Source organism: Mucor velutinosus, assembly GCF_035048745.1.
Source record: "Mucor velutinosus strain NIH1002 chromosome Unknown tig00001561, whole genome shotgun sequence".
Taxonomy (NCBI): domain Eukaryota; kingdom Fungi; phylum Mucoromycota; class Mucoromycetes; order Mucorales; family Mucoraceae; genus Mucor; species Mucor velutinosus.
Genome location: NW_027041903.1, coordinates 796,067 through 818,759, shown reverse-complemented (window position 1 = coordinate 818,759; position 22,693 = coordinate 796,067). Strand labels below are relative to the sequence as shown.

The window sequence follows — 22,693 nt, the reverse complement described above, 5'->3', positions numbered from 1 at the left end:
AGCCTTTAAATAGATCTAAATTTGAGACTTGCAATCTGACAGGGAAAATGTTGAATATTTTAGATGTTGGGGCCCCCGAATTTGATCAGTCCGAGGATGACTCATGAGTGAGTGCTAAAAAATTGCTCTGTTTCAGTTCTGTTCGGTTATTGGATATATAGTCCCTGTAAGAAAGGGTCCAATGGATCCTCTGGCCGATCGTAGGAAAGCGGGATGATTGAGATGATAAGCAGTGTGATTCATTAGAGATTGGCCCAACTGTAAGGTAGCGAGTGTGGGAGATTTCGAAATCATCTTACATCCAACATGCGGAGGGCTCGCATGTCAAATATGATTTTCAATCTAGTAATGATCTGTTCTACTCCTTGAATGACAGGACTTGACATTTGATATCTTGTGAATCGTTGAAAGCCGATATATGTCTTTCAGCCATATATGAGGCTGTTCCGCATCTCGGATGCAATTGTTTGTTCCCTGTCCTACACATTGGAAATAGCCTGCGCAGGCTACTACATGAGATGCCAAAATCAACAAGTGATGAAGGTTGCAAAAAATGAAAATGTTTTATTGAATAATACAATGGGAAAATAATATAGTCTAAGGATCAATGAATTAGCGAGTAGAATTAGCTGCTCTCGTGGTTTTTTCTTGTTCTTTACGGAAGTAAGCCTTACGACGCTCCTTGGTCTTGATTTCTGTGGTTTCAGCAATCTTGGCCCTCTTCTTTTCAAGCGTTTCGCGACGCTCTGTATCCTTGATCTTACGCTTGCGGTCCTTTTCGTTACGCAGTGTATTTAACTGTTGCATTAATGTCACAATCTTCTTTTCTTCTGGCTCAAGAACAACAGCTCGCTTGCTCAAGTAGGATTGCTTTTTGCTCTTGGTTGCTTGTTTGGGTTTGTTGGCAAATGGTAATTCAGCTTGGAGTGATTTAGGCACCTTCAATGCGTTGAATCGACGCTCTTTTCTTTCGATAGGCTATAAAAAGATGATGAGCACGAAACCCTTACAAGTTATACAAGCAATGCCTACCTTGTAGATCGAATCCACCTTTTGCGGAGCATGTAAACTCAATTCCTTTCTGACTTGACCTGTTGTACGCATACCTTGCCATTGCTGCTTGGAGGATAATAGCAGAGATGTAACAGGGTTATAGAATTTACGAGGTTTGATAGGGTACCAGGCTCTCAAGAACACAATATCTGTTGAATAACATGAGTCTCTGCTGCTTTTATATAACATGATGAACATACCACTCATCAACACTTTGTCTTCAAATGTAGCACGGAAATGACCCTCAGGCTTGGGCAATGCTTTCTTGACTTGACCACGGATACCAGAGACGGTACGAATATTGGCACCTTCAAATTTAGCAACTTCCAACGAAGAAGTAAACATGTCTTTGATGAATGCTGTATTTCTGTACACTTTAGTAGGATGACCTGTCAGCTTTAACTTTTTGACAATCTCAGCAGATTGACTAATATCTACAACAACGCCGGTAGCACTGATACGGAAAGATGCCTATACAACACAATGAATACAACATTCAAGCCAAGCACTATAGAATACTTACAGCTTTGCTATCAGCCACGTTTTGCACAGCGCAGAAACCAGTATTGGGAGTATGTACAGGACCATAGAATGTGGCCAAACAATGCATATGTTCAGGCGTATATTTCAGCATACGGTTACGAGTACCGTCATTGAGGGAATAGATGGGAATACTCTGGAAACGTCTCCAACCCATTGAGAAGATGAGAGGATCATTGGTCTTGAGGATCTTTGGATGCCAACGATGGCGCTTGATTCTGACTTGGACCCAGCCAAACTGATCTTCCGTCGTCAACAGACCACCCACAAGCACAGGGTACGTAGGATCAAAGTTCTCGACAAACTCACAGGGCATTTCCTTGATCAAAAGACGCACGTAGCTACCAGGACGATAACCTTCCACCATGGCTCTGGTTTGAGGATCATCGTTTTCGAATTCAAGACGGTTGGTCTCCAACTGTTGCTCAATTTCTGCCTTCTTCTTTTCGTAAAAGTCCATCTTGGGTCCATCTTCCTCATCGCCAAACTCTTCAGTGTATTTCTTGCGAAGTTCCTCCTTGCGCTTGGCAATCTTTTCACGCTCAACCATCATGGGGTCACGAATCATGGCTTCTTTGTCTCTCTTCTTGCTCTTTCCACCTTCTTCGTCGTCACCCTCACCCTCTTCAGCTTCGAGATCTTCAAAATCGCCCTCTTCGTCTTCTTCAGGAGCAAATGCACTTTCACCATTGCCAGCATTGATGTCACCAGTAATGAAACGGTTTCTGATGGAATCCAAGGTATCCTCATCATCCCACTCTTCCAATTCTTCAGGATCAATGGGGTCACGACTACTATCAATGATCTCTGCGGTGTTTGTGTCTTCTCTGTTCAATTTGAAGAATTCTTCTTCTTCAGCATCCTCTGCGTCGCTTCCATCTTGTTGCTTAGATTCATCGCCATAGTTGCCATTGAGGATATCTTCAGGCGTCAGATCGAGGTTGTTATAGATCAAAGACATCAAATTGGTGCGTCTGTGGTTGGAGAACATTTCGCTGGCTTTTTGCTGAAGATTGGCCTTCCAACGAAGCTCACCAGCAAGGCCCTCGTCGTCTTCATCATCAGAGGTTCTCTTTCTACGGCCATCCACCATGACCATATCCTCATCCTCGTCATCATCGCCGCCCAAGTCACTGTCACTGTCAGCAAACTCAAAGTCAGGCTCTTGTCCATCCTCATTCTTGTCGTCCTTCTCGCCCTTCTTGGGGATATTTCTAGTGTCGAACTTGCTTAATGCTTTACCACGGCGAGGTGCGTCTTCATCATCGTCGTCATCTTCTCCTTCATCCATAAGAGCATCATCGTCCTCGTCGTCGTCGTCGTCATCGTCATCTTCCATATCCTCATCGTCATCTTCCTCGTTGCCAAAAACAGCACGTCTACGAGTTCTGCCACTGGCATCTTCTTCCAATGATTCCTTGACGTCAGCAGCTCTGACAGGAGCAGAGCCAGAGAAAATGCGCAATTCAGAGTCTTCCAGCTGAGAAGCCAACGTATCTTGAGCGTCTTGCAAGTTCATAACGAGCTTCTCACCAGTGCCGCGAGGGATCATCTCTTCATCTTCCTCTTCAACAGGTTGCTCTGTGCTGTCTTGGTTTTGTTGAATCTCGGAGGGAGCATAAGCAGACTTCTTTGTGAAATGTCCAGGCACATTAATGTAAACAGCATCCTTATCGTACATGACACCACCGACATCAGACATGGGAGCATAGATCAGCTTGTTTTTTTCATCCAGGCGCTTACGTTCCTTGTCAGGCAATGGGCAAGGATCGGGCAAGACAGAGACATCGGCTAAATAATGATCACCAGCACCAGGAATGTGCACACGCATGTTGGGCTTGAGATTGGTACCACGCAAGTAACCATACAGAGTGACAGTACGATCGCAGTTGGGTTTGCGGTGCAATAATTCAGGATCTGTCAGGTCCTCAATGCGATCTGCTACTACGTAAGGATGTGTGTTACGCCAAAGAAGAGGTCTGAACTTCATGACAGAGATAAAACGGGACAAGTTCTGGATCTCCATGTTGGGATATCTGCCATTGATAATACCAGAGAGATAAAACAACTTGGCTCCTTGATAGATTTCAGTCCAGAAACGGTTCTTCAAGCGCTTCTTGGTGGTTTTGAGTGTCTTGTTGTTGCGAAACTTGTCCAAATGAGTGAGGACACCCATCACCTTGGGGAAACCATGGGATTGCAAAATGTTCAAAAATTCGAATGTTTCCTGCATCATACAATGAGTTGGCTAGATCTCAATTGACTCGCTCTGTGCCGTGCACTTACCATTTCAAAACCAAAACTAGCATCAATCATCAGCAAGACAAGATCAGCGACCTTGGCTACATCAATCATGGAGTTCATGTCGTTGTTACATTCCATAAATGTCAAGCGTCTCTTCTTGCCACTGACAACGGTGATAGGACCCTTGATTTCATTCAAGTTGTGCTTGGTATAACGCTTGACTAAAGAGCGGATGAGGGTTGATTTACCAGTCTACCGAAATCACATTAGTACATCCTAGATGTTACTTGAGCACATTTACTTACACCAGGAGGACCCACTACTGCGATAACCACAGGAGGTGATTCAATGGGTGTACGATCTACCATAGGCACATGAAGCTTCTTTTCACCGAGATCATTGTTTCTTCTGACATTTTTCTCGGCTCTTCCAGCACTTTGAAAGGTGAAAGCCTTGGGATTGCTGGATTTTTTAGCATTGCTAAACTTGTTTTCCTTTTTGCGTTCGACCTTCTTTCCAGCCTTCTTTTTGATGTGTGCTTTTTGAGTTCTTTCCTCCATGTTGGTGATTGAAAAAACAATGAAAACTGAAAGATGTAAAGCAGGATCCCAATGTGTCAAATTTTTTCAATTTCTAGATTCAAGCTTTTTTTTTAAACTTTCGGTTGCAAACCAGTCACCGTACGATTCAGGTAATTAGAATCAAACATTAGATGTCGTGTACCTCAATCTCATGGCCGTTGGATGGTGTAGTCGCCACGGCAACACCTGTTCATGTGAACCACTTTCTAATCTATCATTCTACCAAGCGAAAACAGCATTTGGGTATGATATGGTAGGTTCATGCCTGCATCATGCTCTCAACATCCAATGCGAAATGGCATCCAACATTGGGATACTTTGCAATGGCATTTACTCTCTTTTCAACAGAGATCTCGTTGCCTATTTTACAGCACGAGATAGCATCAATTCATGCCTCTCATAATGCATATTTACATGTAGTATAGCATTGATATCAAGAGATTCAAGATGGCTACCGGTGACTCTCTTTCATACTGCTACAAGCCTTAAAATCTTACATAATACCGTTTTGGCATGTGAAAAACAACTTGAATACCCCACACACACACCAATTGCCTTCTTTTATACCTTTCTTCTATATTCATCTCTGTTATTTTATTTAGTACTCTTATACCTACAGCTTTAATCACTCCAATATTCGACATTAACATATCGCAGACAAGAATCAAAAGGAAATTATGGTCTCAGCAGCAAACAAACCCACAGGAACACTGAAAAAATCGAAATTATTACCCTCTTGGTTGCTGAAATTAATTGGCATCACATCTTTGGCAACTGCTGTCATCAGCTTTACAGTATATTGGTTCAAAAAGTACCCTCCACGTCGCAAGATCAGTGCCAATGATGACGGCAATGAGGCAGCTAGCAGCAGCAGCAGCAGCAGCAGCAATAATGCAGCAGAGGTGAGGCTTGATGGATATACAAGGCTATTTAGAATGACTCATCCTATATTTTTCAACAGAACACTGCAGATAAGTGGAGCAATAAGCTCTTGAATGGCTTGAAATCAACAGTTCGGAAGAATAGAAAGCGAATGACCATCTCATTGAAAAATGTAATATTGCATAGAGTGGAAAATCAGGAGTCAATATTTGGAACTAAATGGCTTATATAGACCGTGCTTTGGAATCCTTCACCTGATGTAGAGACACCTATTTATGCATTCCGAGAACATAGCATCCAATTGCTGACTCGACTATCCTATTTATACGACATCTATGTGTTGGTTCATGTCAATTCAAAGGAGGAGCAATCCAACATTGAAGCATTATTGAGTAATGCATCTGTGTTTTCGGATCTACTCGATCATCGCAAAGTCATTTATTGCTCAGAGGAGGAGGGCAAGATTCACATTATTCGACATATTGAACCATCGATTCACATTGAAGGTGGCTGGGAGATGGACGATGGTGAGGAAATTGTCAAAAAGCTGAAGCCATTTGTTCATAAAATCATCTGGTTGATGACAAAGAGAAGAAGAGATTCGTTTAGACCTGAACATATCAAGCAAGATGATCGCTCCATATTGGGCGCTAATGTTGAATTGTCAGATTCACTGATAAACACATCAATTGCTCAAGAAGTTACACAATAACAAATAAATAAAAAAACTTGTATACAGCATCTTGTTTGGGGTATCTGCTTTAGGCGTGGCACTCCTCCTGAAGATCCTAAAGGCAGTGAGACTAGGGTGAGGTTTACGGTAGCTCTGCAAACATATTTTTGTCAACCAGCCACTGTATCAAATGTTGAATCCTTCTGTTTTGTAAGAGTGACTCTTGGAAGCTTCAATCTCGCTACATTTCGAGCATTGATACCTACGCAAATTTTCAGTAGTATATACAGGATCGTTGGAGAGCAAGAGAAAGAAATAAGCCTGCAAACGTCTCCAAGTGCTGAAGGAAATCAAGATGAATCATGTGGCTTCAATCATATTGCGTGCAGTGATACAATGTCTGCAGGGGCACAGAGGCTAGAGTCATATTACTGCTTATAGTATGTTGAATCAAAACATTTGAATGCTTCTATAAATGCTGTTTGCCATGAATTCATTGTTTCCTATCTCTCTGTTCCATTCAACAAGATGAAAAGCTCGCTCTTATTATTATTGTTGATTAACTTGACCACAAAATGTATAGTTACCGGCAATCTAATAAGACTACCCATCCTCAAACACGCCACACCGCATATCGTCAAAAGAGACAATATACCAGCAATCCCACTCTTTAATGCTAATGCCAGAGAGTACCTTATAGAAATAGGGTTGGGTTCACCGGCTCAAATGTTCAACGTAACGCTAGACACCGGCAGGTAATTAGTGTAAACTACCATTTCAATCAAAGTGATTAATTTACATTAATTGCTACAGCTCAGATCTCTGGGTGCCTTCTTCCAGTTGTCCAAAATCAACTTGCTTGTATTCTAGATTTATAGAAAAAGAGTCTTCCACCTTGAATCTGACAAAAAAAGTATTTGATGTGCAATACGGTAGTGGATCAGCGAAAGGGCTTGTAGCTTACGATACAGTGACCATTGGCAACAATCTCTCATCTGCAAATCAAGTCATTGGCCTGGCTAATACAGCATCTGGCATGTCGGCCTCGTCCATCACAAGAGTGAGCGGTATCTTGGGCTTGGGATTTCAAGGCCTACTGAGAGACCCTTCAGAGGACACATTTATACAGAAGCTACTCAGAAATCAAGTCATCAAGGAGCCTGTATTCTCCATTTACTTGAATCGACAAGCAGACTATGGCTACACAGGCGAGATTGTGATTGGCGGTTACGAGACGAGTCGATTTACAGGCACATTGAGCTTTCTTCCTGTGGTCAACTACAACAAACGCGGTCAACCTAATCTTGGGAGAGTGCACACCGATAACAATGACGATATGATGTACAAGTATTGGACAGTGCCAGGACAAGCCGTGGCAAGTTACACGTCCGATGGTTCCAAAATCTACGAAACGCGATTCCCTGATGTTCAACCAGCGATATTAGACACAGGCACCACATTGTCGTATTTACCACAGGAGAATGTTGTAGAGATCTTGGAGACAATCACTAAAGACTATGCGCCACTCAAGCTAAATGGAGGAGCAGTTCAAGCCTATCAGGTCAACTGCAGCGATTTTATCACGCAGGAAATGTGGTTTGATTTCCAGTTCTCACCCTCAGTGAACACATTTTCGAATTCGCCAGTGATTATTCGTGTGCCACTCAAGGAGCTTGTGTTGCCTCAGAACACAGATGATATAAATACAGCGACCACATGTTTATTTGGACTTGCTCCTATTTCCAGTGGATTCCTGTCGTCTATTGGGTCTGGATGGATTCTCGGACAGACGGTTCTGCGCAGTGCGTATGTTGTACATGACATGCTAGAGTATCAAATTGGTATTGGAGCAGCAGCAAATGGCTATTTTTCGCCTACCATGGCGGCATCATTGTCAGTTACTAAATTAGCATTTCATCATCATTATTGCTTTGTATTTTTATCGTTGCTCATCACTATAATAAATAGCTTACTTGTGTAACGAGTATGACAATGTCTAGATGTAATGTCTTGAACTTATTAAACTATTATGCCAAGTGATGGTTTCCGTTTATTCCATGGATTGAAACTCATTTTCATCTTGCTTTTGCTTTGCTGGTGCAAAGAAAAGGGTAAAATAAAGAGGAAGAAAAAGAGAGCTGGTATCTTTGACAACATGCGAGATCTCTTGGCAAACAACTGTAATAAAGTTATTCCGTCTAAACTAGTGAATTAGATACATTGGTCATAGAAAGCGTACATTTATAAAGAGACATGCTTTGTTGGGTTCTTTACACTCTCGCTCTTTGCAATTAAAAACCTCGAGAATTCTTTTTTAGTTTTCTATTTTTGCTTTCTTTCTCTTTCTCTTTACTTTCTCAAATGTACATTAATATTCAATCTGCCATTTTACTGTTGCTCGGTACCTCTTCACTTGTGGCTGCTGCTGCTGCTGTTCCGTCAAATAGCGAGAAAAAGATACTTCGTGTACCTATCAGTCGCAAAATTAGGCCCGACCCTGTCATTTCATCAATTCAACAAAAGTCTGGCTTGAGCAAGAGAGACCCTTTCACTGCTTCTCTGTACAATGACGCCGGCTCACAATATCTCATTGATGTGAGCATAGGTACTCCTCCTCAGAACTTCTCTGTAACATTAGACACTGGAAGGTAAGGAGCAAACTGAATTTTCTGTAGCATGCCAAGATAATTAATACCTCAAATAGTGCTGATTTGTGGATTCCGGGCTCTGCTTGTTCAACAACCGAATGTCCAAATGGCCATTTTGATCAAGCTGCTTCTAGCACATTCAAGTCTCTCAATGAGGAGTTTGCTCTTGTGTATGGCATCGGTAGCGTCAATGGTACTTATGTCACTGATACTGTAACCATCGCTGGTGCTACAATCCAAACCCAACAGTTCGGTTTGGCCTCGACAACATCTCAAATCTTGACAAATCCAAACACCATCACTGCATCTCAGATTGTAAAACCTTCAAACGAAACGCTCGATCTTAAACTACTTGCTGCAACGGCATCCTCCAAAGATGTTAAAGCAAACGGTATTCTCGGCCTCGGTTACCCTAAATTAACAGCCGCTTCAAGTAAAGGCCAAGGAACATATAACCCCTTTGTCTTCAATTTGGTGGCAAATAATGTGATCTCGGACCCTGTTTTCTCCATTTATTTAAACAAAGCTAGCTCTTATGGTTGGGTGGGTGAAATCATCTTTGGCGGTGTCGACTCTTCGAAATACACTGGAAACATAACCTATCTCCCTGTTGCTTCGCTCTCCTCGACAAAATCATCGTCATCGTCTAATAAGAAGCGTGCTACTCTTCCCAAAAATGACAGCAATTACTACTGGATGGTCGGTGCTCAAGGTGTTGCCGTAACAAACTCTTCCTCTTCCTCTTCTGCCACTACAGTTAATGGCACTGATTCAAATGCCATTCTCGATCTTTCCTTCTCAACCACCAGCGCCTTCATCTTAGATACTGGAACCACTCTGACTTACTTGCCTTCTAAGATTGCTCAGCAAGTAGTTGAAGCATTTGCTGGACAAGACTATACCATTGATGCTGGCTCGGGTGCTTATATCATTAGCTGTGCTGCTGCTAAATCTACTACTCAACTCGAATTGAAAATGGGATCCTCTGCCAGTGCTGATCCTGTTGTTTTGTCTGTACCTGCTTCTCAATTGGTCATTCCCTTGGATGCTGACACTGCTGAAGCTGCCAATTACTGCTTGTTTGGTATTGCTCCTACTTCGAGCTCAAGCGTAGGTAACAACCTATATTTGGTGGGTGACTCTATACTGCGTAGCACCTACATGGTCTATGATATGGGCAACAATAGAATAGGTATTGCGGCTGCAACTGGAGTCGATGGCTCCGTACAAGGTGTTTCATCTGCATCCACAAGCGATGGTGGTGTATCGCTCTTTAGACATAACCCTACTATGATTGCTTTGGTTAGCTGTTTGTTAATGGCTGCATTTGCTTTCTAAATTTAGAATACACAGCATTGTTTTGTTTGTAAATAATATGTAAAATAATCACCAAAGTAAATAAATCGTCATTTTCTTCACTAAATATCAAAGGTGCAGCGCATCTATTTGAAGATGTTTCCGCGCATCAGCATGTATCATGTTAGTCAGCTTATTGTAAAAGCTTTTCTCGTACCTTTTTAATGCATCGACTGCGTGGAATACTGAAATAGATATAAAACTTGCATTCTAGAGTTGATTCTTTTACTTCAAGCCGCAAACTAAAACATATATTTCCGTTTTGCTAAATATTCACTAATTTATAATGCCTGTGCAACATGCTGGCCGCGTTCATCTCCGTAAATAACATAGTGAGAATGTGTATAGTTTGCAGACACCAAATTTGAATATTTGAGATATTTAAACAATTTGTATAAATAAATAATATACGTAGATATCAATTATTCCAATCCAAATCTAGCAGCAGGTGACAAGCCCATTTTGTTTCGTATCAATAGCGCATACATTTTGCATCAACATATTTAACACTGCAACAAAGTCGTTTGATTTTATATGAAAGCTGTAATGGCGGTTTACTCATCTGGACACGTTTTATACGAAATCGGCACATCTAGGTAGATACTCGAAACATACCAATCTCGCTATAATGCACTCCTAGGACAGCGCTTGAGCTCAATGGTAGGAGTATTTCTCGTCTTAATGAATGAAGTATCGATTTGAAAGCATCAATCATCGTCTTATATGAGCATCATGCCGGCCAAGATGAGCATTTTAGATATCAAAAGCCTCAAAACTCTTCGAATATTGTGAATGTGAACCGGTATGAAGGCTGGGCCGCTGTTATTTTGGCTTAATAAAACTTATACTGTGTATCCCAGTCTAAACATACAATATGCTCTTTTCCTTGTATAAGAACTTGCTAATAGGATGAGGTGTAACAAAACGTTGTGTTCAAAACCGCTTGGTAATAACTTGCTTCGTTGTGGCGCGGCAAATGGTAAAAGCTGTGCCGTGTATTAGTATACGCAAAAGAGGGGACAGAGCAGCTATTCCAAGCTCTATGTTGATGCTAGAACCTTAATAATATCAGTACTACTATATGCCCACACTGAGAGAGGTTGCTAAACATATAAAAAGGAATTTTTAGCCGCTACATTGGTTGTCATCAAATAATAAAACGAAAAAAATTAGTGTCAAATACTATAATAAATAACCAGTGTTTCGGCACTATTATCAATAATACAACTGCGAATTCAACCAGGTTTCTTTTACATCAACTTTTGCTTTTCTGTGTTTGCTCTACAAAACGAGGCCTCGGTTGGACACGTACTATTTTATCAAATATCCTAGCAAGGCCTCACACTAAAGATTTTGGGCTATTATTCTTATTCTTAGGTCCTTTGGGTAAATCATGTTGTTCATGATTTACAAATCATTCGTTTTTAGGTAGATAGTAAATCTACTTATATTATAATAGTTCATCATTATGTTGTATACGTTAGCATAATGAAAATTATATAAATGCTTCCTCTGGATGCATTCTCAATAAAAGTGTAATTCTTTGGCAGTTTCAATTTTACATTGTATTTCGTTGACATAACACGTACTACGATACTTCCTCTCAGAAGTCGATTTTTAACACCCAAATTAATTTGCGGATTGCAGTGGCGAAAACATGTTGTTTTTTTAGCAACAACAGCACGGAAACGTCCATGTGATGATCAAGTCTATGAAATATATGCAGGGCGTTGTTGTATGACTCATGTTGGCACACAAAAAGAAACTTATATGCGCCGCTGTAGCAAAAGTTAGCTTTGAGCGATTGAGTTTGGACAATTTGGCTGGAGTTGATCTTTCGGCAGTGTAGATCTGTGAAGCCATTTAAATACAATCTCTTGGTGTCGAATCTTGTATTATAAGATATGCAGATACCCTGAATCTCAATTCGCTCGGCTTTGATCCAAAATTACGATGTCTGCTTCCTCCCCCATTGTGCTGACACCTACTCAGTAGTCTGTTCGTGTTGTGCCAGAAGGGCTACAACTGTCTATAAAGATTAAGGTATTCTTGATGGGTAGATATGTCTGTGTTGTGCAACAACATGGACAAGCTATGATAATTGAAGTGCATCTCAGCTATCTAAGTACTGAGGTTCACCAGATGTGATAGGCGTTGTACAAGATAAATTGCTACTTTGGCATTCAGAACTTAGTATAAATAGAATAACTCTTGTCTTCATCAATAAATCTTTAGTTTTTGTGTCTGATCTTATTCAAATAAGTCTTTTCTTGATTTTATAATATTGAACATTTTTTATAAGCTACAAATAATAATCCTTTTATTCTTTGTGCTCAACAGAAATTAATGTAGTCGCGCATTTCAAAAAGGAAGACCTGAACCTTCTCAGAAGTAGAATAAAAGCGTTAATCGCTTAGATATTGATTTCCGTACAATGCAGAACATCGGGGTCATCAGACAGAACCGTGATTTACTGACTCCCTTGGCAACACAACCTACTACGCCTTATTTTTGGCCAAATTCTGTCCAAATTTAACCATTTTGAAGCACGAATAACTCATGCTACAAAGCGTTGTGGAAGCTCGGAATAGGGCCAAACGCTTCTCCTTGCCCACGCTTTAGTTACTGATGCTTTATTTCAAAATGTTTTAGGTCGTTGCAAATTCATGAAAATCCTCATGATTTTCATGTGTACTAGTAAGGAAAAATTCTTGAAAATCAAACGATCGCGTTTTTCACCCCAAAAATGACGACTTTTTCTATAATAAATATTGAATCAAACTGATTGTAAAGATGCAACGCAACACTGGAAGCTGTTTATATGAAACTTTTATATGCTAGATTTTGACATATTCACAGAAAACCTGTTTTCATATTTTTGAAAATTGCTCATTATTTTCGGTCTAAAAGCTGCATGTAATCAGCACCATTCGATGCGGCTTTTTTAGTTCTCTAAAGATGTATTATATCGTTGGATGTGACAACGACAGTTTTCATAGTTAAATTGGCAAAAACGTTCAAAGGATATCAAATCAAGTCAAGTTTGAAGACGAAAATACCCACTGCACAATTGCAAATTAAACTGCAGCAGTTACGGGCGGCTACCACGACGGCAGAAGACTGGGACCAAATCTACTGGCCGTGACGTCGAACAGGGCGCTCTCTCATTTTTCCATGCCCTCCTTTTTTTTTGCCCTTTTTGCAAAACGCGTTTAGTATCAAACCATATTGGTTTTGGGACCCTTTTGATGGAATATAACACTCTAGCTTCTGATAACACGGCCTTGCATTGTTAAAAGCACTTGATACTGCTTCTTTTAAGTGGAATATAGCAGGTACCGTTCGACAACGAGCACAGAAAGACGTAGAACAAGCACTAATCAAATTTTTTTTATTGGGTTTCTATTATTTTTTTTGCCTGTTTGCCGTGGGCGCTGCTGCCACTACTTCTCTGCTACTCTGCTGTCTGCTTCTTTGGTTTATTATGTCTGGTAGCTGCTTCTTTGGTCTCCATCTCTGACAGTTGCTTCGTTAGTCTTTATCTGGTCTCTGGTGTCACTCGTTCTTCGGCTTTTCTACGCTGCTGGTGTTGCTGCTAATGTTGTTGTTGGTGTTGTTGATAATCTGGTGTTTCCTGGTCTACTGTCTTCGCTGTATGCTTGTTCTCTGGCCTATCTCTGGTGATTGCCTATAATCTTCTAGTCTATCCGTGGCTGTGGTAGGTTTAGTAAGCAATTTCTTTGGTCTTTGTCTGGTCTCTGGTGTTGCTGCTGCCGCTGCTGTTGTTAATATATGGTCTTTTATGGTCTACTGTCTTTGGTGCATGCTCGTTCTCTGGTCTATCTCTGGCTGTGGTAAGTGGCGAGTATCTTCTTTCTTTTGGTCGCAATGATATAAACCTTCTTTGAACGTTTATATTGTTACTTCCTTTCTCGTGATAATGCATTCATGATGTTTGCTTTGTTGCGCTTTTTTTCTTTTTGTTTTCTTTTGTTGGTAGTGTTTCCTCTGTGGCTTCACACGAAACAACCTTAGTCACTATGTTGTATTGCAAACTTATAACACCACTGTTGCTTTTGCAGTTGTGTGTATTTGTGCCATGTTGCTTTACACCCGACTACTACTACCATGCACGTTACTCATTTATGCAATTTTATTGCAACAACAACGAGTTTCTTTGAACACCTTTGATGTTGTGTTTGTTACGCTTTTCTTTGACTCGCCTCGTGTGAGTGCTTCTTTTTTTTTTTGCCTACATACCACTATACTCTTATAGTAGCATGTTCTTTTCTTCATTCTTTTATTATTATTATGTTTCTTTGAAGCATACCTTTTTTACGTTGTGTGGATGTGCCTATCCCTGAAGCTCAACAAGAACTTATCCGAGGCTAGGAGGTAGATAGGCCGCCTCCACTTGGTTGTTGCTACTTACTTTAGTGATGATTGAGGGTCTCAATGCCAGAACTTAAAAGCTTGGTGGTGTAAGTAAGGCATGCTCTAGCACCTGGGGGAAATTTGATGATAGTGACAGCTATATTGCTATTATAGCGGCGCTTAAAATTTTGCCTCACATCAAAACAGAGGGAAACCCTCGCAATTTTTTTTTTAGGTCAGCGGAGTTTTCAAGCAATCTGATTGGCTCAGAGGTTGAAGTAGCAAAGGGTTCCAACTAGTTGATTTCCTATTGATTTGTCGTTTAATATAATTTAGTGTTTGTAATAAAAGGGGTATATAAATAGATACAATTTAAGTTTTTCTTCATTCAAAAGTAAAATAAGGTACAAACATTCGATCTAGCTTTTATTAAACTGTTTCATGTGAGGGGTGTTTTGAATTTATTATGCGAGCCAAACTATATAGCGTCGTCTCTGATTTATCAGAAATTAAGTATTTATAAAAAAGAGTATGAAATTAATCAGGTAAAGAAGAATATTGTTTATTACATTGAAAATAAGAAGGTTTATATACTATTTGAATTGAGGGATGTGACGTGAGGATAAGATATTAGATGGGTTGATTTGGGTGATAGGATAATAAATCCAATCTATTATCCTGAACATGCCATGATATGGATCGTAATTGAATCCTGTTTCATGTCAAAGTTTATGATCTGATGTGATCGGTGCTTGAACTGCTTGTTTCTACGGTTTAGAAATGATACATCAGACTCTTATATGTATCGTACCATCTGATGTGCATTTCAATTCTGTACGAATTTAATATGAACTGGGATCATTCGTTACTATAAAGAAGTTGACGTTTGAGCGATCAAAAGATGAGAGTATGCAATGCAACATATTGATATCAAGCCAAGAGTAGCTCGCCAATCTTATATTGAATCAATGACAGTTTGGGAGTTTTACTCCAGTCAGATATGTGGTTTGATGAATCATGTCTGAAACGGATTCTCTAAATGCGAAGAAACACTTAGTCTAACCATATTGAAGTGAACTAGACTAGATTCCCATCATAAACAGAACCCAAAATAAATGTCATCTCAATCAAACCATGCTACCATCAGCAGATAGGCATGCATAATAATAGTATTAGCATGATGATAGCAAGGGTTAAATGCTCTAAAATAAGAGATGACAGATACTAAAGTAAATGTCAAGGGTATTGTAATGTGTTGTAACATAAATATACCTAAAAAGGATACAGGCTCAACAATAAAGAGCTATTCTTTACGCATGATTCAAAAACCATATATTGAAATACCGTTCTTGATCCATCAGATCAACAACTAAATGACCCAACAAAAATATATAAAGTAATGGAATTACTGGCAACTACTAAACTGCTGCCAGATAAGAGATATAAACCAAATAATATAAATAGAGACGTAGAATATACATTTTATTGCACATTATCCTAATTTCGAATAAAGAAGGATTTTAACAGTATTCTACCTGCTTTTTTAACCCCCTTTTTACTGCACATATATCACATCAGATTATAAACTTTGACATGAAACAGGAGGATTTAGTTACGGCTCTAGTTATGGCAAGTTTAGAACAATAGATTGAATCTACTATCCCATCACCTAGATCAACCAATCTAACACCTCATCCTCAGATCACACCAAATCCCTCAGTTTGAATAGCATATAAATCGCCTCATTTCCAATGTAATAAACGATATTCTTAACCTGATTGATTTTTTATACTACTCTTTTTTTGAAATATTTTATTTCTGATAAATCCTGGTCGACGTTGAATTAGTGGCGTGTCCATAGCCTCCTTAATAAGTTCAACGCTATAGAGAGGATGTCTAATCTTTGCATTTTGGTTTATAACATGCAGCTACTGTCGAGCTTCCACTTCAAAGCGGCCTGTCCAGAAGAGAAACCTGTTTTGACGGTATTATATATCTAACTCTTCTAGGATACTCCAATTTTGTAGCAATGAAAACAGTTCATATCTAAGCAGATAACATACTTGTATTGCCGCTTATTATCAAAACACAGTAAAGCCTGGATACATTTTAACATTTTTCTCGTATTAGAAGCCGTTTCAGACCACCAGAATAGCGCTAAATAGTTGCTTTTTTCTAGCCGTTACTTAAAGGCACTTTTGCTCAACTTTTTTGAAATCGCCAAAAATCAGTCAAAAATTCACCGCATATTACCATACTCTTCGATGTTTTAACGACAGAACTTGAAGTTTTCTACACTCAGTTTAGTGGTTGAATCAACGAGGGTCAGCTTAAATAAAAAATAAAAAAAAAGTTTGGTTGTAAATTTTTGGGCACAATCCCCTCCAATCTCCCCTGGCATTTTGATTTTTTCTGCTTGCATTTTGAGTTTTTTTTTGCCTACTTTATACTTCACTTTCGCCTACGTCGTTTCATTTTGGCCAAACTTCTGGCTTGCTGATGCCTACATTTATTTTCTTTATTTAATCAATTTTGCGTGTATTTCTAAGCTGCTACATATGGTGGTCCTCGTTGGCATCAGCAGTGATATCTACATAGAGGCTCTGACGTTTGTTTACTTGAGATAATTACCAAACCAAAGCTGCTACATACATTACCATAGGCAGAAACAGTTAAACAGCCATCCGTTTCTAAAAATATCCGAAAATGAGGAAAGTAATCTAATTATAATCGACATTTGACGCCATTCAAATTAATTGTGTTCCACAGACCCTGTAATTTGTCCTCAATATTTGTCTGATGAGGTGCTTGTTCTCGAAAACCTTTTTTCTCTTTCTCTATAAACAAATATCACCATGAGTAGCATCGAAGACGCAAAGCTTCTTAAGCAATTGAAGAAGCAAGAACTTAAAAAGCTGGACAGAATGAAGCGAATCCAGAACGGAACTGCAACTACACATGACAGAAGGTTGTATAAAAAAGAACGTGACGCCATGAAGCGCAGACTTGCAGAGCAAGAAGCAGAGAACGTTGCCAAGAGAAGTAGAAGTAGAAGCAATGGCAGTGGATCTGCAGATGAAATGTACGCACGACTTGAAGAGGCACGACAACAAATGGATGAAGATGCTGATGAGTTTGGTATGTGGGTGGACGACGACAGTCAGGATCATCCAGCTCCAGTTGAACGTGTAGAACGAGTTCACAATCGTAACTTCAACCCGAAGAAGCAAAGAAAGCAGTTCTGGGCGGAAGGCAGTGAAGCATTGCTCACTGCATTCATCGAGTCTTTCAAGAGGTGTGGCGAGCCCGACTTTAGACTCGAGAAGCCCTTGGAAATGGAGAAGCCTGCTAGTTGCAACTGCTCAATCAGACGCACCTCTGACTTGACTGGATTCATGTTTGGTGGTAATTGATCGTACAAAATTAAGCTTTTCATTTTTTATTGATTAAATTGCTGTTTTAGGACCTTCGAAGTTCTCGGTGGCATACTGTGATCATCAATCTCTTTTGGAAACCCTTGTGCTCTGTCAGATGCTCCCAACTTCCACTCAACAACCAAAATCGGCAATCCATTTCTCAGTTTTTGAGTATGGTAACATTGCCAAGCTAGATGGCTATGTTTCCAACCATGGATTCACCAAAATCTACAATTCTTGGTGTTTGCAACGAGGTGGATTCAGCAAGGACGTAAGTCTACCCCTTGGTAGTATGATGTCCGCTTACATGTATTCTTTGATTGTAGTTCATTTCGATGGATGCCTCTGTATATAACATGCTTCAAGTGATTTACAGAAATGTTCATAAGCATGCAATGGATCGTCTGCGTGAAGAGAATTCGTTGGCTTTGCAAGTAGGTTGCTATGCTTGCCATGTAAGTTACATGATTATCGTATGCAACTTAGAAAAGCCTGGAGCATCTCTCTAAACAAAAATGATAGGGTGCTGAACGCAAGTTTGTGTCCATGGATGGTAATTTTTCGTGGAGAAGACGCAAAGATCGCAACTCTAGCAAGAACAACTGGGAGCAGGGCATCTTTGCTCCGTCAAGAGCAGAGAGTGCCTTGGTGGCACCTCCTGAGGAAGTTGAGCGGTTCAATGATCACACTGAGGTCACTGACGAAGAGGTACCTGAAAGATTAATATATGAGGCACTTTTTAATAACAATTATGTCAAATCAGTGCTTACTTCGAGATCTTGACAGTGACTTCAAGGCCGGTGTTGACCATAGACGACAAAATGGCAACCGATTTGATGAGTGTGGTGTGTTCTCTTTGAACTGTGCCAGACATGGTATTGTCGAGCGTATCTTTGACATCTTTGGTGGCGAAGGGTAAATCAACAAGGAAAGATGCGACCTAAGAAAAGCTAACATCATAATTTGTAGACGCAAGTACGCTTTGGCTGCAATCAGTCATGTGGTTGATAACTTGGGAGACCAAGAAAAGCTGGCTGTCTTGTATGACATCGTTTGCATGTGCCAAAAAAGAATAGAGGTAAGCATTCAGCTTGTTCACTACTCATAATCTTAAATGCCTTGTTTGATTTAGGAGTCTGTCCCTCTCATAAATAGACATGACCCCATCTATGGCGTAGCCATTTTCCATGCTTTGGCTCACAGCCTCAACTGCCAAGTCAAATACTTTCCAAGATATGTGAAGGGTATGGCTCTCACAGGTAAGCGACTATGAATTTCTCTGTGAACTGTAAGACTGTTATTAATTCATCCAATTTATAGATGGCGAATCTGTTGAAAGAGTGTGGTCCCACTGCAATCATTTTGTAAGCATGTCTCGCAATATGAGCAAGGCCAACCGACACGCTCTTTTGACACAGGTCTTGGACAAGTATAGAAGTGACAAGATAGATTCTTTGGGTAAGGACCTCGCATATGTTGACGGACGGAGACTGACATAGCTGTCATTCTAGCCTCTTACATCAACAGAAAGTACAAGAAGGTGCTTACAAAAATGCGTCTTCTCAACATGTCGATAGCAGAGTACAAGAATTTGGAGCAGGAGTGGCTCAAACATGCAGATAATCTCTGTATTTTTCCTGATTTTTCTGGCCTGGAACAGATTCAAAACAGTGCTGAGAGAGTGGAAGCTTTGCGTAACGCAAAGGTACACTATCTGATTTTGGTTGCTCAGCATATGACGCTCATCAACAAGGAGACAAAGAGGTAAGCTTTTAATCAGTAGAGAATTACAGATCTAACCTTGTTGTGCTTGCAGCAAATTTACTGGGTATCATGTTGAGCACTTGAGAAAGACCTTGCTTGTCAAGATCCAACTCATGGAGCGCCAATTTGAGTTCTTGCCTGTCAACAGGCCCAAAAATTTCAAGGATCCTCTGTTTGGCGAGTATCATGTCCAAGTCAAAGACTGCAGATATGATGCTCTAAACAATTACCTTACTCACCTCCTCTTTGCCATTGTCATGAGAGAGAAAAAGCTGCATCAACCTGCAGGCTCCTCTGGTAAGTCTTATCCAAGTTTCGGAATGGCTGGCAAGGGTCTAATGAACAATCTATGTAGGAACTGCCAAGGCAGCCCGTATTGTAATCTCTCTTGAAGCATTGCACCGGCTAACCGAAAAAGTCATTAGTCGCATCAACGCTTTAGTGTTAAAGTATTTTGGTAATATAAGCAATTGAGTGGTTAGGATTTTGTACTCAACAATATTCGCATTAGATGGTGCTGAAGACAAGATGAAGATGACCGTTGGCAGGGAAGTTGAAAAGCTGAGAACTTCAGCTCAAGGTGAGAACATCTTGGGACTGTCGGATGCCCTGGCAAACTGGCATCTTCTGAACAGACACGTCGAGGAGGCAACACTGTTAATTGTAAGGCCATCAGATGAAGCCACCACTTGAATCGTGTGCTCACCAAATCCAAACAATAGGAGGAATCAAATAGGTTTGTCTCCAACCTTACGAAGGAGTATGATGAGATGGAGAGGGCTTTGAGAAGCCAAGAGAGCCATTTGCTGAGAAGGCAATTCCTTCAAACTTGTCGCCGGCTCTACGTAGCCAAGAAGACCTTGCAGCAGGTCAGAAACCAGGTCCAACCTACCATCAGTCTTACACCAACCCCAGATGGCTCAACCAACGATCTGGTGGTCATTGAATATCAGCAGTTTGAGTTGCTCAATGAAGGTGATGCTGTCGCTGAAGAAGATAGCGAAGATGATGATTTCGCGGAAGGTGGCGATGATGAAGAAGACCTACAGGAAGTCTTACGGGAGATCGGGGATGCGTCATTGGGTAGGTAGAGCATTTTCCTTTTTTCCAATCCATTAGACTTTTCTTTTTCTTTCATTTACTTTATAAATTTCCCAAAAGCTGTATGTTATTACCAAAAAAGGCTATACTTGATCTATTTTTGATAGATGATTGCCTTCACCAAGACGAAAAGAGCGATTGGTCAATGTTACTACAGGAGAAGGGTTGCTGAAATTTAGAAATCTTCTTTTTCTCTACTGATTTTTTTTTGTCTGGTAAGTCCAGTTGCATACGTTTGCAGTAAGACCTAGCCCATGTGTTCTCGGTTTAAATCAAGGAATGAGATGGATCGCTTTCCTATTATTGTCAACTGCCTGATTCTATGATATGACAGAGCTATTGCCATTTTTATTTAAGACGGTAGGTGGTAAACGTCTAGTAGGCCAGAATACCTTCAAAATAGGGGAGAACTATTGCCATTTTCTTTTCGAGGTAAGTGTGCTTCTATTACTATAGTAAACCAATATCAATAAATTGCCTTTCTACCCTTCATTTGATCTCGTTTCCCTTGTATTGTTTATTTTTGCGTAAAATACCGTTCACAAAAATGCTACATAGCATAAGAGTGTTTTTTTTCTTATTGATTAAGTCATGATTCGATAGAAATAATGTCGAAATACATTAACAAAGTTATGCATCACCTTGAACCACGATGACAGTTCTACACACACGACACTTTCACAAAAAAACAAAGCCAAGATCGTGCCTTGAACCAGCACCTTTACTTTGACAACTAGACGCTCTACCCAAGCAAAAAAAAACATCCCAGATAATTTCTAAGAATTTATATTTCTATATTGTATCTTGTAAAAAAATTGCACGTGATCAATTTTTGTTATGTTGATTATAATGTTGATTACTTCGTATATAATTGCTATATACTATTAGACGAAAGTATAAATAATACAAAATATATGTATAATTGGTTATAATTTATTAAATTGCAATTTGATGCCTAAATTTACCGTCAAAGTGATGGCATGCTTGGGAATGTTGGTTTGAGATGATACCAAGGACCAATTACCATATAATACTTGGTAACATCGAGCGGCAAAGCATAAAGAAAGATAGAAAAAAATCAGTTTCAATTGCTTGTGATAGTACATGGCTAGAGTGTACCGTATACAGCATTTTTGGTTGTAGGTTATTAACAAGAATGTCAGCAAATGACAATATGATACGAGAAGACATAGTCTGTGATCATTAACGTAGTGTTTTGACATTCAAGGATTGCAGTAATCAAAGGAGCATATATGGCTTGAAGTGGAATAAATTTTTAACAGTTTTGAGTCTTTGAAGTTGTAGCTCGTACAGACAATCCATAAACCACTGCATAGCTAACGTCTGAAATGTCAAATCTTTCATTAGCACTTCCCTAAACATATGCCGTATAATTCGTTAACGGTATACATCGATTCAACTTAAGTGAATCTACTGTTTGATTTTTTTTTCTTTCTTACATGTGTCGTCTTTTGATATATCTCATGTCATATTGTACTATTATCAACACATGGTAGTGGCTATCCGCCATTGATACTCCTTTATGCGTTGTTAGTGTACTTTCACAATTTTTGTTTGTTGACAGCTGTACAATGATTCAGAATACTATATATTATCACTTCTAGATACGAAGAAATGTGGATAACGCCTGCTCTCAATTTAGACATTAATTCTGTTATTCTGACGGCACCAGATTGTCTTTGAACCTGCTGAACATCCCAAACGTGTAGTTTATAAGAAACTTATTTGGTTTTGGTTTCTAAAATGGTTGTTGGCAAGATATAGTTGTCAAGCCCAGATACCATCATATTTCACTTTCCCTGACAATCAGATGTATCACAGTAGAACAGACGTAGAGTACGCGATCATGAACAAAGACCAAGCAACATCTGAACCACTACTTGGTATTTCATTAACAAACGAAATTTACAAAGCCAACGTGTACTAATCTTCGAAGAAGCTTTTATTCCTCAAGATTATAACGCGAGCGCGCTTCAGTAACTTGCTCCTGGCTGGCCGTACCTTCCAATGTCGAAAACAAAACTTTGATCCTTTTCTTGA

At 39.8% G+C, this 22,693-nt stretch overlaps 5 protein-coding genes across 5 annotated transcripts; 4 read left to right on the top strand and 1 right to left on the bottom strand.

Moving 5' to 3' along the window:
* Nucleotides 1–612: 612 nt before the first annotated feature.
* On the bottom strand, nucleotides 613–4,397 carry ATC70_008415 (uncharacterized protein; the record flags this gene model as incomplete). Its single annotated transcript, XM_064827664.1, has 6 exons — nucleotides 613–978; nucleotides 1,033–1,202; nucleotides 1,254–1,524; nucleotides 1,577–3,820; nucleotides 3,880–4,089; nucleotides 4,143–4,397. 6 exons carry the CDS (start codon nucleotides 4,395–4,397, stop codon nucleotides 613–615), a joined length of 3,516 nt encoding a protein of 1,171 aa, XP_064686948.1.
* Nucleotides 4,398–5,095: 698 nt separating this feature from the next.
* On the top strand, nucleotides 5,096–6,012 carry ATC70_008414 (uncharacterized protein; the record flags this gene model as incomplete). The annotated part of the gene is made up of 3 exons (XM_064827663.1): nucleotides 5,096–5,320; nucleotides 5,380–5,472; nucleotides 5,533–6,012. The coding sequence occupies 3 exons, from the start codon at nucleotides 5,096–5,098 to the stop codon at nucleotides 6,010–6,012; spliced, it is 798 nt and encodes a 265-aa protein (XP_064686947.1).
* Nucleotides 6,013–6,699: 687 nt separating this feature from the next.
* ATC70_008413 (uncharacterized protein) lies at nucleotides 6,700–7,954 on the top strand (the record flags this gene model as incomplete). Its single annotated transcript, XM_064827662.1, has 2 exons — nucleotides 6,700–6,728; nucleotides 6,787–7,954. 2 exons carry the CDS (start codon nucleotides 6,700–6,702, stop codon nucleotides 7,952–7,954), a joined length of 1,197 nt encoding a protein of 398 aa, XP_064686946.1.
* A 380-nt stretch (nucleotides 7,955–8,334) lies between these two features.
* Nucleotides 8,335–9,959, top strand: ATC70_008412 (uncharacterized protein; the record flags this gene model as incomplete). Its single annotated transcript, XM_064827661.1, has 2 exons — nucleotides 8,335–8,621; nucleotides 8,678–9,959. 2 exons carry the CDS (start codon nucleotides 8,335–8,337, stop codon nucleotides 9,957–9,959), a joined length of 1,569 nt encoding a protein of 522 aa, XP_064686945.1.
* A 7,247-nt stretch (nucleotides 9,960–17,206) lies between these two features.
* ATC70_008411 (uncharacterized protein) lies at nucleotides 17,207–20,622 on the top strand (the record flags this gene model as incomplete). Its single annotated transcript, XM_064827660.1, has 13 exons — nucleotides 17,207–17,756; nucleotides 17,815–18,038; nucleotides 18,094–18,222; nucleotides 18,290–18,475; nucleotides 18,531–18,682; nucleotides 18,737–18,845; nucleotides 18,900–19,026; nucleotides 19,088–19,225; nucleotides 19,279–19,531; nucleotides 19,584–19,828; nucleotides 19,887–19,988; nucleotides 20,043–20,194; nucleotides 20,254–20,622. The coding sequence occupies 13 exons, from the start codon at nucleotides 17,207–17,209 to the stop codon at nucleotides 20,620–20,622; spliced, it is 2,736 nt and encodes a 911-aa protein (XP_064686944.1).
* Nucleotides 20,623–22,693: the final 2,071 nt, after the last annotated feature.